A 20,464-nucleotide genomic window follows, 5' to 3' on the forward strand; every position below is an offset into this window, starting at 1 on the left:
TAGTGACAGTTCTGGTTTAATTTGTTCTAACACCCAATTATTTGTCTTTTTCACAGTCCATTATATCCGCAAAGCTCTCCTCCAACACCACATTTCAAATGAGAGGATTTGTCTCTTAACTGCTTTTTTCACTGTCCAACTTTCACAGCCATACATAGAGATCGGGAATACCATGGTCTGAATGATCCTGATGTTAGTGTTCAGTGATACATCATTGCATTTGAGGACCTTTTCTAGTTCTCTCACAGCTGCCCTCACCAGTCCTAGCCTTCTTCTGATTTCTTGACTACTGTCTCCATTTTGGTTAATGACTGTGCCGAGGTATTTATAATCCTTGACAAGTTCAATGTCCTCGTTGTCAACCTTAAAGTTACAGTAGGGCCCCGCTTATACGTCGGGTTCCGTTCCAGATCCCTGCCGTAAAGCGGAACCCCATTGACTTTAATGGGGGTGCGTCACGCAAAAATGCCGCAAAAGCGGCTTTAAAAGTGGGGAGGGAAGCCGCCACATTAGCTGAGCGCCGGGAAGCGGGGCCCTACTGTACATAAATCTTCTGTTGTCATTACTTTAGTCTTCTTGGCGTTCAGCTGTAGTCCTGCTTTTGTGCTTTCCTCTTTAACTTTCATCAGCATTCGTTTCAAATCATTACTGGTTTAAAGTGGAATAAATGTTTGGTATCCATGTGGCCAGGGATAGCTTTGGTTTAAATTTGGGTGGGAGAGTACATGTGTCTGCTATAGAATAAAAAGACAGGAAAAACCCTGAAAAATAATGATACTGTTAACAATGTTTTCCTTTTGGAAAGGAAAGGGGCTTTTCCTCTGCCCAATCTCCTCCCCTCCCTTCTCCACCTTCCTACTCTTACCCTTCACAATCCAATCCACTTCCTGTGCAGCTTGGAAAAATTTGGTAACGTGTGCCTCTGAACATATGGTGAGTGGTGGCAATCCAAAGACCAACCCAAGTTGTGTTTGCATTTTTACAAATTTGTAGGCAGTACAATATTTCAGAGAGGAGTTCAGGTCTCCTGCTTCCCTGGCGCATTCACTATAGCTGCCCAATTTCCCTGCTTTTTAAAGTTTGATAGAAATATCTATTGGCTATACGTATGTTCTTAAACCGCAAGGTTTTATTTTGCCTATTCGTGAATTAATTTATATGTTTAAGCCAGGATCTGTAGAATATTTCTATTGTTAATGTCATCTGACTGTATTTCTTTCTTGTTTTTCTTTGTTATATTTGCAATAGAAACAAAAACATTTTTTTAAAAAGACTCTTAATAAAAATAATAATAAATTTTATTTGTTAGACGCCTATCTGTCTGACTATACAGGAAGCTTAGCAGTCACAGGATAAGAGAATAGGTCCTCTCATGGATCAGTAACTGGTTAAAGAACAGGAAGCAGACAGTTGGGATAAATGAGAGAAGTAGGGTCCCTCAAAGATAAGTACTGGGACCAGCGCTTTTTAACTTGTTCATAAATGACCTGGAGTTGGGGGTAGGGATGCGGATGAATATCCGCTAAATTGGACTTAGTACCTAATTTCGATTCAATCCAACAGTCCACTGACTTTTCAGACCAGCACTGATTCCTTGCAGTGGGTTGTGGTTGTCATCAGCACAGATTTTTTTTTTAAAAAAATCCACTCCGAATTTTATGTTATTATCTTTGTAAATGGCTGTCCTCTAAATTGATGTATTCTTGATGGCTGTGTAGGTGATAATGATAGCCATTTACATCCAGTAACCTCCCTCCAATTTTCTCTTTGTTGTGTTAATTCACAGAAATGGACATTAACATTCACGCTGATTCTTTTTATTTTTTTTAGTGTGTTTGTTCTCCAGTTCTTGTGTTCCTTAAATAATGTTTACGTTAAGTAATCATTTTAGTCATTATTCATTATCAAACTAAATCACAGAAGAAAATGTCATTTTCACAATCTACCAAATGATGTTTCAACACAATGACATTTTTTTCATTTTCATCTGTGAAAGACTGTGACTTTTTGTTCCATGGACACAGCACAGCAGACACTCTGCATGGGTGTTCTGTGGAGAACCTTAAATAACACTTTGTTGCAGAGTGCGCAGATTGTGCTGGTGTACGGACATGGCATTAAGGTTCACAAGCAAAGCAGCAGCATTTTATTACAAAAAACCATCTCATCAATTGCAGCTGTTTCTCACACTGACTTATTTAGATGCTATTTTACACATACATGAACAAAACTGACTGCTTCTCCTTACTTATTACTACTATATGAAACGGTCATGTCTGCCAATTATGCCAGTTACGAAAATAATTATGTTTTGCTGCAATAGGAGGGATTCACTTCATTCACTGCTCAGTACTCTGCATGCATGTTTGGCTTTCTCTTATAAGTTATATAAATAATCCTGAATGCTGCTGCCAGGAGGAGGACAACGATGCTTATTTGTACCGCAGTGCAGGGGGGAATTGTGCATGTGTGTGCGCGACTGTGTCAATTAAGGCAACTGTGTTGTTGTGAAACAAAGGATGCTTCTTCAATGAGGTGGTAGAGTGGATTGGAGAGACAGACATAGCTTAGGTATGTAAGGGTCACACAAGCAGCATTAATGGCAATGCCATTATATAAGCTTGACCACACCTAATGCAGCAACACACCAGTAGTAGTAATAATAGAATTTAAAAAATGTCTGCCCCTCTCATGTTAAAACTTAGAAAATAATTACATTTCAAAATCTTACCGCAGGCAGGAAGGTACTCCAGAGTCCAGAGCCAGGGAGTAGACCAGATTTGACCAGAAATATAACGCACAACATTCCTGCCTGTCAACTGCATCAGCTTGACTCTTGTGTCACAGAGCCTTTTTTATAATCACAATTTTTAAAATATTAATAAAAAAATTACTAAATTGCAGCACCTTGAGCTTGACTCTTAGTCTGAGTAAGGTTAAGGATGGGACAGTGGCCCAGACTTAAGGTGCATTTGTGTGTGTGTGTGTGTACGTGCACCATGGGGTAGTCCTTCAACACTGTCATTATAAAATTCAAACTGAGTAGTTAACGCAAATATCAATGCAGCAAGCAGGCGGCAGAAGAAAAAAAAACTAATCCCAAGTTCTGCACATTCATTGGGTAAAAAGAAAGCCACATTCATGTAGTGTACAAAACATGGCTTTTCATTTTCAGATTTTTCATCATCATCACACATCCAACAGCTCATCCTTTTTTTATTTCTTCCGCCCATTACACTGTAGTACAGAGCAGCTAGACTTGGACAGGATCTCCCACCCAGGCGTTTGAATCTGTACTGCTAAAGTTTACCAGGAAAAAAGAAGTTAAAATAGTGGCTGTCTACTTTTCAAAGGTAAAAATCAGAAGTATGCAAAGCAGCAAGAATAGCGAAGGGCAATGAATCATTAAGCAGCACATCAGTTAGCCTGAGGCAAGAGACAGACTCAATGGGTGATTATCTGCCTAACATACGTAAATAGGGAAAAACACATGGAACATCATAAGCATAATAATTACGGGGTTTTGGCTAAAAAAAAATCAGCGAATTGGCAAGAAAGCAAATGGGAACCAAAAAAGGTTGGATCAGAAAGGAAAGACGGACTCTCGGAATCCAAGCAGATCAGAACTAGGCAGCGAACTGCATCCCAAGTTGGGGGTCAGCAGTGAGGTGGCCAAGTTTGCCGATGATACCAGGGTGGTGAAAACAAAAAAGGGATTGTTCAGAGCTCCAAAAGGATATCTCTAACATGGGTGAACAGGCATTAAAAAGGCAAATGCAATTCAGTGTAAGCAATGTAATGCACATTGGGGCAAAAGTCCTAACTTCACATATATATTTACGGGGTCTGAACTGGCAGTGACTGACCAGGAAAGACACTGTAGCGTCATGGTGGATAGCTTGATGAAAATGTCAACCCAATGTGTAGCAGCAGTGAGTAAGGTGGAATTCCATGTTAGGAATCATTAGGAAACAGATTAAAGATAAAACTGCCAATATCATAATGTTGTTATACAAATCAACTGCACTTGGAATACTGTGTATAGTTATAGTCACCAGAATTCAGTATATCAAGGTGTATCCTCTACAATAATATTGCAGAGCTAGAAAACGTTCAGGAAAGAGCAACCAAAATAATCATGGGTCTGAGAAAACTCTCTTATGAGGAAAGGTTACAACACTGGGGACTTTTTAGTTTAGAGAAAAGACAAGTAAGGGGGGGGACATCTGAAATTATGGAGCGGAGAAAGCAAGACAGATGTTTTTCTCTCCCTCTCTATAATACTAGAACCGAATGAAGCTGAAGCCTGAGATACTGAAGGCAGTTCTTTACACAGTGCATAGTTAAATTATGAAATTCACTACAAGATTTAGTAATGGACACCAACTTGGATAGCTTTAAAAAGGCTGTAGACAAATTCATGGAGCATAAAGCTATTAGGCCACAATGGTTGTGCACTACTTTCAGAATAAAATGTGGCACTCCTTTGAATGCCAATTGCTTCTATTGCACTCCTGTCATACTTGTGGGCTTCCCACAGACATCTGGATGGTCAGTGTGAAAAATAGAATACTGGACTAGATAAGCCTTTGGTATGACCTAGCAGGGCACTTGTGTGAATACCAATCATCTACTCCCCCAACTTTAGTATTTCGTATTACAAAGTTGTCCACAGGATCCTACTGAACATTATTAGTCTTTTACCAGTACCATGAACCATGGTAACAGTTTTATGATAGTCTCTCTACAAAAACGTTTATGGCTAAAGAAAACAAGAGATTTTAAAGCATTACCTTTTAGCTGTTTCCGAACAAGTTTACCAGATTCAAGCCATCTCTGCAAAAATGAAACATTTTTAAGTTAGGCTGCTTGTTGACTGCAAGTTTTTTAGATCTTAAAATGTTAATATGTTTCCTTACTGGTGAATCTGCTGACTCTTCACAGTGCTGTAAACCAAAATATTCCTTCTCTGTCATAGCCAAGTGATTAAAGGCAAAATCCAACAACACCTGACCAGTATCTTGTTTCTGAAAAGTAAAAGCAAAAGTATTTAGTAAAATCATCTAATACCTTTGCCACAGAGATATTTCAAAAATGAAGTCTGAGATTTTTACTAGGAATAAATGGAAGCGTTACAATCAATGTCAAGCTCTCTTCATAAACCTGGTGATAACTCAGCTGCAAGCCAGAACCTGTCCACATGCTTACACTTGCACCACATTAACTTATTCACACACAAAACAATTATTTGCAATTTTAATGTGCACAGCAAGGGACCTTAGGGTGAAGGGCAGGTATTCATTTAACAAAATGTACATACAATTTGATTCTAATAAAACCTCTAAGCAGTTTACAAAAAAATAAAATTATCCATGAAAACAGTTAAAACCAAGTATTTAAGAACATTTAAAAGACAATTAAAATTAACAGTGAGCTAAAAAGAGATTACAACACATCAGCAACTATGTGCCTAGTTAGGTTTGCCTAAACCAGTGTTTTAAGCAGGCAGCAAAAAGAACACAGCAAAGGCACCTGCCTGGTGTTAATAAAACAAGATGGTGATGATGATGATGATGATACAGCATCCCTCATTGATGAGATTGAAGCCCTAGGCAGGTGTTACCAAAAGGGAAACAAATGTGAGTGACATGCTAGCTCCACCCCACGTTCTTGTACATTTCAATCATCTTCCAACTCATAGAAAGCAACTACCTGAAGTGGGAAGACTTTTGTATCCTTCAAGCTAAATGATACTGGTCAGGTTGGAAAGCAAGAAACACTATGGGGAAGAGTGGAACTAGTGTGTTCACACCTGCTGCTCCCCCTTATGTGCTTACATTTTCCTACTGGTAACACCTGCACAGGCCTTGAGACAACTGAAAAATGAAAAAATACAGGTACCAGAATTATTCTGAAAAATATTGCAGTACACACACACTTTTCCTGTAGGCAGACATATATGGTTGGAAGCTTCTTAGTTAGCAATCATCCCCTACACAAACATGAAGTTCTAAGAATGTACTTCTAAAAATTAAAAAGTCAGCATTCAAGTGGTCAGAGAATTTATCCAAACTTCAGTTTCTACTTTATTTTAAGGTTTAAGGGAAAAAGGAACAATTTTCTGTCTAAAGCACAACTTTCAGAATGAACTCTTCCAATTTTCCTTGTATCAATTTAATGATTACCTGCTGAAGTCTAAGGTTGAAGACAGGCAACAGATTCTTCAGAGAACAGAAGTTTGAAAGAGTGATTACTGTAAACTCTTATCCTATTTTCACCATTAGTATTGTTTCAAAACCCTAAAAATCCTGTTTGACCCAAAGGAGAGAGGACAACAGAAACACGTACACACTTTGGAAAGCAATTATTCTCTCAAGCTACTTTCATATTTCTTAAAAAATGTTATCTTTTCCGATATGTCATCTCTTCCGATATGAACCGGCCCGTGCACTACGTTCTGCTACGAAGGCCCTCCTCCGGGTTCCAACTCACAGGGAGGCCCGGAGAGTGATGACAAGATCTAGGGCCTTCTCAGTGGTGGCCCCCGAACTATGGAACAGTCTCCCCGAGGAAGTACGCCTGGCGCCGACTCTGCTCTCCTTCCGGCGCCAGGTCAAAACCTTCCTATTCTCTGAAGCATTTTAAGTTACACTGATTTACTTTTAAAAATGGATTGGATTGTTGATTGTATTATTTAGTATTATTTTGTTATTCATTGTATTTTTATGCTATTTTACGTTCACCGCCCAGAGAGCTATTGCTAGTCGGGCGGTATATAAATTTAATAAATAAATAAATAAATAAATAAATAAATAAATAAATAAATAAATAATCTATCCCCAGCCTCATAAAGCTAAACAATGTTTCTGTCAATGCGATCACAAAAGAAGACCCCAGACTCATATTGTATGCCCAAGTCTTAGAACACCTTAAACAAAAAGCACTGGAAGCTAAATATGAGCCCTGTGATTAAAAAGATGGCCTTCCATGTTTGCATCTTGCTTACTGAGAAGCTACAGAGAAACAGCTAAGGTTGTTTGGATTAAAGGCCCTGACAACCTGCTGACAAGAAGTCAACCTGAAGAACAAAACTCAGATGCTAACTGAGAGAACAGTTTGCTTGGATGTCTCATGAACAGCACTTCAGTTGATGAGGGTAACAACAAAGTCCTCACTTGGCAGTCATTTATTAGTCATGTCGTAACAATTGTATGCCTGTGATGCAAACGGTGACTTGCTTTAAGAACAATGGCTGAGAGGTACTGCTGCAGGAGACACTGCTGCGAGAGGCTGGGAATCTGCACCCCAGCACTCCATCTTCATTTCTGATCATTGCTGGTTCTTCCTCCACTGGGACTAAGGGATCTTGGTAACTATGGATCTCTTTAACTTTCAACTTTTAGCTATCTTAAGAAGTATTTCTGAACTTAGAATTATTTTAGTACTTAAGTTTGGTTAACCCTTTAAATGCTTTTAACTTTTAGCCCTTTTAGTTCTTATTAAAGAAAATTATTTCAATACTTGAGCTTTTAGACTTAACCATTTAAGTACTATATTTAATTTTTAAGCACCTAGAGAAATTGAACAATGCTCTACCAACTTTTAACATTCAAGTATCATGCAGGAAGGTGTTAGGTGGTAACTGTGTTAGCATGATTTAGCTCAGCATTTTCAATCAAGTAAAGTGCAGGAAGGTGTCAAGTGGAAATTCCATTATCTAGTCAACTATGCTAATTGCCCACCAAAGCTGTTTTGCTTTCTACTAGTGTCAGTTTTGTCAACTGCATGCTTCTAAATTTATCTTATTATTTATTTCTACGTTATATTACATTTTATCATACTGCTACCGATATAATATAGGCTCTTTCAAATTATGCCTATATAACCACCAAATGCAAAGTTTTAATATCATCATCATAACCAAATTTATTACCCAATCTTCACCAGTAGATCCTAGGGTCAGTCACAACAGTATAAAATACATTAAAAACAGTTTGCCACACACACACCAACTTCTGAAGGTGGTACAACTACCATGAGGACCCCTTCTGCCAATCTCAACACCTGATAGGGCCAGTAGGAAAGAAGGCACTCTTTCAGATATTTGGGGCCTAAGGCTGCAATCCAATACACAATCCCAATGATCCCAATGGGGCTTACTTCTGTGAAGACATGTATTGGACTGCAGCCTAACTCATTTGGGGCTTTAAACACAAACGTGAGCACCTTGAATTGGGCCTGGAAACGAAGTGGCAACCAATGCAGCTGTTTTAAAACAGGAATTATATGAGATCTAAACAGAACTGCAGCTAGTAATCTGGCTGCTGCATTTTGGACCAGCTAGCTTCCGAGTCATCTTCAAGGACAGCCCCACATAGAGTGCATTGAAATAATCCAATCTGGAAGTTACCAGAGCATGGAATACTATGGCCAAGTCATCTCTGTCCAAAAGGGGCTGAAGATGGCAAACCTGCTGGAGCTGGGGGGAAAAGGCATTCCTAGCCACTGAGGCCGCTACGAACCTGCTCCTTCCAGAGGAGTGCAGCCCCGTCCGCTTCCCAGACACGAGAACTTGGGAATCTTTTCAGGATTCCACCTCAATGTATTTGCCCATATCCAGCCCATCAACACCTCTAAGCAACACTCTGACACTTCAACCATCTCTCCCGATTCAGATGGAACAGACAGGAACAACTCCCATGGTGCCGAACAATAGCTACTTTCTGGACACAGCCCTGGAGGTAGGAGCGGAACCACTGAAGCACAGTGCCTCCAACCACTATCTCCCTGAGACGCTCCAGAATTATACTGTAGTCAACAGTATCGAAAACCACCAAGAGATCATGAAGAACAAGCAGGGTCACACTCCCCCCACCTCTACCAGCAAATATCATCAACCAATGCAGTTTCAGGACCACAATCAGGCCTGAAGCCAGACTGGAATGGATCCCAAGTAAACAGTTTCCTCCAACCATGCCAACCATGCCTGAAGCTGGGCTGCCACCACCCTCTCAAGCATCTTGCCCCAAAAGAGGATATTTGCCCCAGGGTGAAAGTTATGTAACACTTGCTAAAAAGGGCAGCTTCAGCCTTTCTGAAACACAACCACAAGCTCTGTTTCCCTAGGTTAAAGAAAGGTCAGGCTGTTCTAGGTGGGAAAACAACAAACAAAAAAGACTTGCCTGGAAGTTGCAGACCCTTGCTTAGATTAAAAGCAGCCAAAAGCTTAAACAGCCCCACCCCTCGCTCAGGAAGGAAGCCTGCCTTCCTGCCTTCAAAGGAAGGAAGCCTGAGATAATCCTAAAGAGTTAAGCCCCAGCTGATAGTTGAGCCATCAGCCTCAAGTAACACATCACTGGCTGGCAGCAGTAGCTGGGAGGAACCAGCCACACATATAAAGTCAGAGCACCCTAGCGAGGGAGCCTGCTCCACGAGCTAGAGAGAGCCCCAGCTGACAAACTGTCAAGGCGAGGTAAACAGCAGAGCGAGTTCAGCAGCAGGGCGAGGAGGCCAGGGCCCCCCACTCTGCCCGTAACCTCAACTAAACCGCAGTCTCCAACCCACTGACGTAATAAACCTTAAACAAAACTATGCAGGTAAGAAGCCAGCAGGGGTGTGGGGACTTTCCAGTGTTTTGCACCGCCTGCAGCATGTACGACTATCTGCCTGTTGGACAGAAGTCGTGGGTGTGCTCTCGGTGCAATGAGCTCCTGGCTCTCCGGGAATGACTTCATTTCCTTGAGGCCAAGGTGGCGGACCTGGAAAAGCTGAGAGAGACAGAGAGGTGTGTGGAGGAGGCCTTCAGGGACGTTATAGCTGTGTCCCACTCCAACGATGATAGCTCTCCTGCTATCATGGAGAACGATGGTCTCAGGGAAGGAGAGCATCCAGCTGAGGAAGAGGGAAACGATCCCTTAGAAGGGACCCATTCCTTGGGGGATGAGCAGCTATCCTCTCGTGCCGAGGATGTATCTCCAGGGGGTGGAGGGATCCTTGTAGTGGGTGATTCGATCATTAGGAACATAGACAGTGGAGTGTGTGATGGGTGTGTAGACCGCAAGGTGTTTTGCCTGCCTGGTGCGAAGGTTGTGGATATCGCCCGTCGTTTAGATAGTTTGGTAGACAATGCTGGAGAGGAGTCAGTGGTCGTGGTGCACGTTGGCACCAACAACATGGGGAAATGCAGCCATGAGGTCCTGGAAGCAAAATTTAGGTTGCTAGGTAGGATGCTGAAAGCCAGGACCTCCAAGGTGGCTTTCTCTGAAATGCTACCGGTTCCACACGCAGGACCAGCCAGACAGGCCCAGCTTTGCAGTCTCAATGCATGGATGAGACGATGGTGTCGGGTGGAAGGGTTTGGATTTGTTAGGCACTGGGGAACATTTTGGGACAAGCCGGGCCTGTACAAAAGGGACGGGCTCCACTTGAACCAGAATGGAACCAGACTGCTGGCACTTAAAATTAAAAAGGTAGCAGAGCAGCTTTTAAACTGACTGAGGGGGGAAACGCGACAGGAGCTGAGGAAGGTCCGGTTCGGAATAAACCTCCCCCCTGGGATAAAAACCAAAGAAATTATGAAATTTTAAAAGGGGTAGGCCTAGAAGTAGGCATTGTGAGAGCAGGGGCACAGGATATAAATTCAGAAGAGCAAAATTACCACAGGCCAAACCACAAGTGCCAAAGTCACTTGAAAAGAGACACTGCTTACAAGTGCCTGTACGCTAATGCTAGGAGCCTCCGAACCAAGATGGGAGAACTGGCGAGTGCTTGGTCTTAGAGGAGAGCATTGATATAGTGAGCATAACGGAGACCTGGTGGAATGGAGAAAACCAGTGGGATACGGTTATCCCTGGATATAAACTATATCAGAAGGACAGGGAAGGACGTATTGGTGGCGGAGTTGCTCTAATGTGAAAGAAGGCATTGAATCCAGCAACCTCGAAACCCCAAAAGAGGTGGACTCCTCCACAGAATCGTTGTGGGTGGTGATACCATGCCCCAGGAGGGACTTAATACTGGGAACGATCTATCGTCCCCCTGATCAAAATGCTCAGGGAGACCTGGAGATGAGATATGAAATTGAGGAAGCATCCAAACTAGGAAATGTGGTAGTAATGGGTGACATGTGTTCCAGTCACGACAAAGAAGCAAAGTTTGTAGATATTCTAAATGACTATGCCCTAGACCAGTTGGTCATGGAACCGACCAGAGGGACGGCAACCCTGGACTTAATCCTCAGTGGGGACCGGGACCTGGTGCGAGATGTAAGTGTTGTTGAACCAATTGGGAGCAGTGACCACAGTGCTATTAAATTAAACATACATGTAAATGGCCAATTGCCAAGAAAATCCAACACGGTCACATTTGACTTCAAAAGAGGAAACTTCACAAAAATGAGGGGATTGGTAAAAAGGAAGCTGAAAAACAAAGTCCAGAGGGTCACATCACTCGAAAATGCTTGGAAGTTGTTTAAAAACACTATATTAGAAGCTCAACTGGAGTGCATACCGCAGATCAGAAAAGGTACCGCCAGGGCCAAGAAGATGCCAGCATGGTTAACGAGCAAAGTCAAGGAAGCTCTTAGAGGCAAAAAGTCTTCCTTCAGAAAACGGAAGTCTTGTCCGAATGAAGAAAATAAAAAAGAACACAAACTCTGGCAAAAGAAATGCAAGAAGACAATAAGGGATGCTAAAAAAGAATTTGAGGAGCACATTGCTAAGAACATAAAAAACAACAACAAAAAATTCTATAAATACATTCAAAGCGGGAGACCATCTAGGGAGGCCGGCGACTGGACCCTTGGATGATAAGGGAGTCAAAGGTGTACTAAAGAACGATAAGGAGATTGCAGAGAAGCTAAATGAATTCTTTGCATCTGTCTTCACAGTGGAAGATACAGGGCAGATCCCTGAACCTGAACTAACATTTGCAGGAAGGGATTCTGAGGAACTGAGACAAATAGTGGTAATGAGAGAGGAAGTTCTAGGCTTAATGGACAATATAAAAACTGACAAATCACCGGGCCCGGATGGCATCCACCCGAGAGTTCTCAAAGAACTCAAATGTGAAATTGCTGATCTGCTAACTAAAATATGTAACTTGTCCCTTGGGTCCTCCTCCATGCCCGAGGACTGGAAAGTGGCAAATGTAACGCCAATATGCAAAAAGGGATCCAGAGGGGATCCTAGAAATTACAGGCCAGTTAGCTTAACTTCTGTCCCTGGGAAACTGGTAGAAAGTATTATTAAAGCTAGATTAACTAAGCACATAGAAGAACAAGCCTTGCTGAAGCAGAGCCAGCCTGGCTTCTGCAAGGGAAAGTCCTGTCTCAGTAACCTATTAGAATTCTTTGAGAGTGTCAACAAGCATATAGATAGAGGTGATCCAGTGGACATATAGTGTACTTAGACTTTCAAAAAGCATTTGACAAGGTACCTCACCAAAGACTTCTGAGGAAGCTTAGCAGTCATGGAATAAGAGGAGAGGTCCTCTTGTGGATAAGGGATTGGTTAAGAAGCAGAAAGCAGAGAGTAGGAATAAACGGACAGTTCTCCCAATGGAGGACTGTAGAAAGTGGAGTCCCTCAAGGATCGGTATTGGGACCTGTACTTTTCAACTTGTTCATTAATGACCTAGAATTAGGAGTGAGCAGTGAAGTGGCCAAGTTTGCTGACGACACTAAATTGTTCAGGGTTGTTAAAACAAAAAGGGATTGCGAAGAGCTCCAAAAAGATCTCTCCAAACTGAGTGAATGGGCGGAAAAATGGCAAATGCAATTCAATATAAACAAATGTAAAATTATGCATATTGGAGCAAAAAATCTGAATTTCACATATACGCTCATGGGGTCTGAACTGGCGGTGACCGACCAGGAGAGAGACCTCGGGGTTGTAGTGGACAGCACAATGAAAATGTCGACCCAGTGTGCGGCCGCTGTGAAAAAGGCAAATTCCATGCTAGCGATAATTAGGAAAGGTATTGAAAATAAAACAGCCGATATCATAATGCCGTTGTATAAATCTATGGTGCGGCTCCATTTGGAATACTGTGTACAGTTCTGGTCACCTCATCTCAAAAAGGATATTATAGAGTTGGAAAAGGTTCAGAAGAGGGCAACCAGAATGATCAAGGGGATGGAGCGACTCCCTTATGAGGAAAGGTTGCAGCATTTGGGGCTTTTTAGTTTAGAGAAAAGATGGGTCAGAGGAGACATGATAGAAGTGTATAAAATTATGCATGGCATTGGGAAAGTGGATAGAGAAAAGTGCTTCTCCCTCTCTCATAATACAAGAACTCGGGGACATTCAAAGAAGCTGAATGTCGGAAGATTCAGGACAGACAAAAGGAAGTACTTCTTTACTCAGCGCACAGTTAAACTATGGAATTTGCTCCCACAAGATGCAGTAATGGCCACCAGCTTGGATGGCTTTAAAAGAAGATTAGACAAATTCATGGAGGACAGGGCTATCAATGGCTACTAGCCGTGATGGCTATGATGTGCCACCCTAGTCAGAGGCAGCATGCTTCTGAAAACCAGCTGCCGGAAGCCTCAGGAGGGGAGAGTGTTCTTGCACTCGGGTCCTGCTTGTGGGCTTCCCCCAGGCACCTGGTTGGCCACTGTGAGAACAGGATGCTGGACTAGATGGGCCACTGGCCTGATCCAGCAGGCTCTTCTTATGTTCTTATGTTCTGGATCCACAGTCATAGATCTGCACAATGTTTTGTCGAAGTTCTCTCTCCAGTCTTCTCCTAGCCAACCCACCAGCCAAAGCTGATTGGCTCCATCATACGAGCCAATGTTTCCATTTTTTATGTCCTAAACCTAACCCGAACTTTTATTTAGAGTGCAGATACATATTGCAGGGTAAATTCTAAACTTCAGGTGGTTCTGTCTTTTTGTGCGTGTAAAATGCTTGGTGCACACAAATGTATGCCATCAGGACAGAAGTTGGTTCTACTTCAGGAAAAGATACAGCTTGGTTTTCAGCTAGAACTTATTGATTGCAATTGTTATTCTTGGAGGGTAGTTTCTAAGCCTGTTATATGAAATCTTCACACACTAAATATAAATTATTGGAAGAATTTCCTGGAAAACAAATTTTGTACTTAACATATGCCAGTATCTTACTTTTTTCCCTTTGGGTTACAAGAATCCAAATTCTGTTTTATCCCAATGGATCCAAGATACTGCCTTTCAGAGCTTTATACCATGTGCTCTAAAGATTTGTTCCCCATTACATTTTGGGGCTGCTATTGACATTTGAAAGTACTTCACATACATCAACTCAATAGCACACTGAGCAAGTTCACTAGTTTCTAAAGATATTTCAATTAGGTTTCTGGTTTAACTTTGGCATGGAAATTGCCTTGCTTGCCCTGCAAGATAATGACCTTTTCCAGAGGAGAGACAGGGTGTGTGCAACTCTGGTGATTCTCCTAAACCTTTCTATGGCTTTTGATATTATTGACCACGGTATCAAACTGGAAAGGTTGTCCAAGTTGGGGGTGCTTTTCAGTGGCTCAGCCCCTATCCGGATAGCCAGTTCTTTAAGGTGGTGCAGGGGGATTGCCCATCCATTCCTTGATATTTGTTTTGAAGCTCCACAGTTGTCTCCATGTTTTTTTAAATCTCTAAATGAAACCACTGAATGGGTTCATCCAGAGATTTGGGATGAAATATAATCAGTACATGGATGACACTAAACTCTATGTCTCTTTTCACCTAATGCAAGTGAGGAGGCAGGAGTGCTAAGACAGTGCCTGGAAGCAGTAACGGGCTAGATGAGGGCCAATAAACTGAAGCTTAATCCAGACGCAAAGCACAGGTACTACTAGTAGATGGTTTTCCATTCAGGTGAGTGATGTGCATCCTGTTCTAGAGGAGCTTGCACTCCCCTTAATGGGCCAGGAACATAATCTGGGGGTGCTCAATTATTCATCTTAGACACCAGACGCATAAGAGGCCTCCCTGCCCCATAGTACCTTTTCTCAACTTAGGCTGGTACACCAGCTACGACCTGTGATATAGATGTTCTTTTGCTTCTGACTGCATTCTGACCTCATATTGCAAATGAGCGGATTTGTGCTGAAAACCCACATAACAATGACAGCATCTAGATTAATACTTGCGTTGAAGGCATAAAGTTTTATGGTGTAGAAAATATTGTAATCTTTATAAAAGATTTTGATTTTATTTTTACTTATTTATTCATTCAGTTTATTTTGGACAGCTAACTCCAAGGGCTTAATTTCCATACTTTTAAGAAAAACACCAGTCAATAAATATTAATTAATGTTGAAAATATATAGATTACTGTAATTTATCTCCATGATTTCTACAGTGGAAAGATGGATTTTCTGATCAAGGAAGATTCCTTTGGGGGGGGGGGGAGAAACACTTTCCACTTTGTACAGACTTCACCTTTTCAGTAACTGAATCCAGACTAAAGATGTTTCAAAAAGTTCAAAACTTACGCTAACTTTGAAGCTTTGCACAGAGCCATCCAGAAAGCGGACACTGCAAATGATCTCAGATCGTGTTCCTTCCTTTGGTAGTTCTGATGCTCGAATGTTATTTATTCTCCCACCTAGTGCTCGTAACCGGGAGTTCATAACTATTGTTGAACAACCTGCAAAGAAAAAAGTCTTAAGTATAGCTTCTCATATATCAGACATATTACACTCTCGACTATACACAAACCAGAGCTTGGAAAAGTTACTTTTTTGAACTACAACTCCCATCAGCCCTAGGCAACATGGCCACTGGATTAGGCTGATGGGAGCTGTAGTTCAAAAAAGTAACTTTTCCAAGCTCTATCCTGTAAAATTCAGTCAGAGACCAATAGTGGTTTTGTAGTTAAAATATTTTAGCTCAGTCTTTGCATTTAAATAAAACTCAAAAAGAATTTCTAGTAATAAGTAGATTACTGTGCATCCCTCACTACCAGTTGAGCAGCTAAACCAAAAAAACACCCAAGAATTCCCTCTTTAATTACTGCAAAATTGAAAAAGCAGGAAGACAGTGTTCTGGATCTTTTTAGTCATGAATGATGGAGGTGCAGCTTGCCTTCATAAAACCAGATTAGGATCTTCACATTTTACACAGATTCAAAAACAAGGTTCAGCTGTCATGAGCATGTTTTATATCTGGGAATACTACTGAGCTTAAAATACAAAGCTGCCACCTATATCTTCAGATTCATTGTAATTTCTTGAAAAGAAAACCTTTACAATTTATACATACAGAAAGTTATCAAATCCAGTTTTTCACAAACAGAAAAACAGTTCAAGCAAGTATATAATACACATTGTCAGAGAATGAGTACAGGAAGGAAGAAATATAAAAATGCAGACAACTACTTCATGTAATTGCTGAATGACCTTTAACGTGTACAGAGCTGCAGGTATTTCTAGAATCCAAATAAGAAGACATATATGCATTTGGCACCAGTATTTTACCTTAGAGAGTACGAGTTCTCCACGTATATTTCCCTGTCACCTCCTCTGAACTGTAGATACGATAGCTTTGCTCAAAAGTAAAAGTACGATAGGAATTGGAAGGGGGGGGAAATAGATTTGCTTACTCTACAGAATATACTGCACAAAATTCATATTTCAGTGAGCTTATAAACTTACATGGACTTCTGACAGATGTAAAATACATAGCAATGTGTTTCAAGTACCTCAAAAGAATTACATTTCTATTTATCTAGATGTTTCCTTATGGTAGCAGATTTGTTTAAATCACTCGACAACTGCTGAAGAATTATTTCCTTAAAAACTGAATTCTTCTCTGTTCTCTTATCAGAGGCACAGTTCGCATTTCACATTAAACCAGTTTTAAACAAGCTATGGTTTAATTTCAGCTAACCTATCCAAACACAGTTACTGATTTTATCTGATTATTATTTATGCTTCTTTTATAGTGTTTTATGCACACCATTTAAAGATTTTTTAAAATTATTAAGCAGTTGATAATTGCTGCTTGCAGTTTGTTTGGGGGAAACAAACCAAGAGTACAAGTTCAAATGGCATGACAAGCAAGAAGCAAGAGTTGGAGGCTGTGTATTATAAAACAACATGCCTGGTAGATGCCTGGTTTGGTCTCAAAAGTGTTGCTTGCTTAGCAATCTAGACAAACAAAATAGCAAACCCATCGTCGTTAATATTACTACCTTTGACTCTTTGATCTAGGAGTTTTGTGGCAGTGTATGTAATTGGCTATAACATTACGAACACACCACTTTTATGTATTTCACTCTTCCTGAAAGAGACAGTATGCGTAAGTTATTTTTAAATGAGTTTTTTTTTTTTAAAGGATGGGGGTCCACTCTTTCACGCACACAAAAGTTGTATTCTCTCTTATCCCCTACCCACCCAACACTTCCACCTCTTGTTAGCCTACTGATGTTTTGTACTGCCTGACCACACACAGTGACCACAAATATAATCCAAATACAAAAAAACCTTTGAAAAAAATCCTAAGGGAGTGGCGAACCTCAGAAGAGCCTAACGATAACTCAGTGGTACAGAATGTTGAGATACCTGATAAATGGGAGGAAAGAGGAAAACGAATGGTCTGACTAGAACAGGTGGGCAGCTTAGGAGAAAGAAAGAAAAAAAGGAAGAACCATCTCATTGTTTGGGAATCAATGGAAAAAAATATTTAATGCAACTGAGATAGAGCATCCACACACGTGAGTGTCCACACACATACACAAATTAAGAAAGAAAACCTGAAATTGGGAAAGATAAAAACAGGCCATTAAGAATCTTAGATTTGTGTATTGATGTATGGTCTGTCTTCTTTCCCTGGGGATACTTCAAGGTAGTTTTCAGTGTCAGTCTATTCAGACAATGAAATGGTTTATTTTATCCTTTTTATATTTGTTTCTGTTCCTCTCAAGCCATTGGATTCTGTTCCACCCAGATTACACCCCCCCCTTCAACCTCTACAGTCCATACCACTGAGGTCCTAGAGGATTACTTTGGCATTCCCCCTTCTGGTTTTTTTCCCTAAAGATATTTTTACCACAACTAAACCTCTGGGTTACCTAGAGTCTGCCAACCATCTTTGTAGATGGTGTATTTTTGGATACATAAGCATTGGCACTCAGAAAACTAATCAATATTGTCTCAAGAGCACCCCAACTCTTGACAGTAGCATCTGTGTTTAAACAAAGTGAGCCCTGTGTGATTAGACACCATTTCACTCATGTTCCAGTGTGGAGTGACTGTGTTCATGGTTCCAGCCACTCTGTTCTCCACTAAAAAAACACATTTTTTTCTCTACCACTAACAGTCAGCCAACATTCCATGCTCAGTGAGTATATTCAGTTCTAATGTACCTGAGATTAGGCAAGAGTGTGTCCAACTTCAGTGCCCTCCCCCCAAAAATAAGAGGGGAACCCAAAACAGAAAAACCAACCAACCCCTGAAGAGCCCAATAAGGACCAAGCATGTTCAATAGGCACAAAATGGGAGGAAAGGAAAAGAAAAATCGGTGAAGGAGACAGAATAGGGTGGATGGAAACCTGAACAGAGCCATTCCACACTGCCACATTTTGTGCAAGGCCATGCTTGTGATTCTAAATCATGTTTTAAAAATCACACTGTACTTTTCATACATTGACTACCAATTCACCCATTTCTTCAGGAATTCTGTTATTTCCTTAAGAGACTGTTGCCACTTGAACAGCAAAACCATAGTATATACAAACAAATTAACAGAAGGGCTCATACAACAGGACTACACCACTTCTCAATCTCAGAAGCATTTTACTATATCAACTGTTTTAAACTGCAAGCTCTTTCCCAGATACGGCTGTACTACAGGATGCAGTATGTAAGCAGAATCAGTTATATATTTAGACTGTAAGGTAAAAACTTGGTGCATGCATATGCCATAAAGAAAACTGCCTTTTACTGTTCTTTTCCAGTTTGGAGTTGCAGCAAGGAGTATTACTTTTGATTATCATCCCTTTTGAATTCAGAAAACTGAACACGTTCTCTACTCTGGTTTGGGACTAGTAAGTTAGACTGGGGAAATTGCACCTTCAATCAAATTTGGACACCCTTCCCTCAATGACTACTTTTAATTAAAAATGAAAATATCAGGAGATCTGCTTACGGATCACATCACATCCAGTTTATTCCAAGCTTGTCAGTTTAGGTAGCAATTGTTGCATTGCCTGCCAAGCATTTCGTATGAGTAACACTTTTCAGGGATACTGAAATATCATACCTGTCAAGACATATTTTATACTTCATCATAGGAACCACACTAGGACTCTAATGGTTGAAGGAATGATTGGAGGCTTATCAAAGCTTTGCAGCAATGCCATACCATGAAGTTTGTGAACTTCATGTGTTGTGGCATTTGTACATCAGTATCTGCTAGCTCATCCTTCTGGAGACCCAAGAATTGCAAGAAGGTCACACTTCTTTGGTGACATGAGACCACCTTTAGCTGTGATGAGAGTGCACAGAACCACACCAAGCTCACAACTGTTACAGGCAACCTTCAGATCTACACTTGATTTAGACCTGGCAATCAACAACAGTTTCACAAACAATTCATAATCTTCCTTTGGCTCAAGCACCTCAGAATGCAGTTTCACTGTTTTAGAACTGCAGTTAAGCTTCCACATCTTCACAGGAGATCACAAGTTGTTGGTAGTCATGTTTATACAAATTTCAACAAACTCTTTGAATGCCACCTGTACAGTGACATTTTCGTCACAGATACCCTTTTTTATTATGTAACCCATTACAGCCTGTCATACAGTTCAAAGAAGAATCTGGAGATTTGTTGAAGATATTCACTGAGTTTTGAAGCATATCAATAAGCATCTGTATAGTGGTGCTTATCATGAGCAAAATCATCACCACCACCACAAATGCATCAAGGGAGGAAGGCAGAGTTCCCAATAGACTATTATCACTGTCTTTATGAAGAAAGGTCTAACCACATTTGTATACACAACAGCTTAGCCTTGGGGCTGGGAAGTTTCAAAAACTATATAATTTTATTTTCTGAATTATTATTATTAGAATGTAGTACCCACCCTTCACCCAGAGGTCCCAGGGCGGGTTACAACAATTTTACAGTACATAATTAGAACAGTTAAAAATAACCTAAAAACATCAGAGAAAATAGGGTGGGTCCTAAAAACATAACATCTCAGGTGCTGAAGGCTAGGGTAAAGAGGCGTGTCATCTCTCTGAACTACTTGTAAAAACTGTTCATTAGAAATCTTCAGAACTTCATCCCCCTGCCTCCAAATACATGCAGCTGATAAGCATTCAACAGTATATTGGATGGGACCCTTAGCATCTGGACTAACTGCAGTAAATGCATCTAGCATGGACAGAGTTTGTTCAATAATCAAATGTGTATAGATACTACTGTTTTAATCAAAGAAATGAAGCATCTCAATATAGTCACTGTTATATGCAGTTCACT

General features: G+C 40.8%; 1 protein-coding gene across 11 annotated transcripts in view; it reads right to left on the minus strand.

Moving 5' to 3' along the window:
* The window catches only part of PTPN3 (protein tyrosine phosphatase non-receptor type 3), a 229,171-nt gene that overhangs the window by 139,011 nt on the left and 69,696 nt on the right, over window positions 1-20,464 (minus strand). For all 11 annotated transcript variants that reach the window (XR_009758410.1, XR_009758412.1, XR_009758411.1 and 8 more), the window contains 3 exons: window positions 15,475-15,629; window positions 4,920-5,027; window positions 4,794-4,836 (listed from right to left, as the gene is read on the minus strand). Coding sequence is in view for 8 of the 11 variants with exons in the window: in XM_061589650.1 (XP_061445634.1) it covers window positions 4,794-4,836; window positions 4,920-5,027; window positions 15,475-15,629 (306 nt within the window). In the remaining 3 variants the exon portion in view is untranslated. The remainder of the gene's footprint in view (window positions 1-4,793; window positions 4,837-4,919; window positions 5,028-15,474; window positions 15,630-20,464) is intronic.

Source organism: Rhineura floridana, chromosome 11 (assembly GCF_030035675.1).
Source record: "Rhineura floridana isolate rRhiFlo1 chromosome 11, rRhiFlo1.hap2, whole genome shotgun sequence".
Lineage (NCBI taxonomy): Eukaryota > Metazoa > Chordata > Lepidosauria > Squamata > Rhineuridae > Rhineura > Rhineura floridana.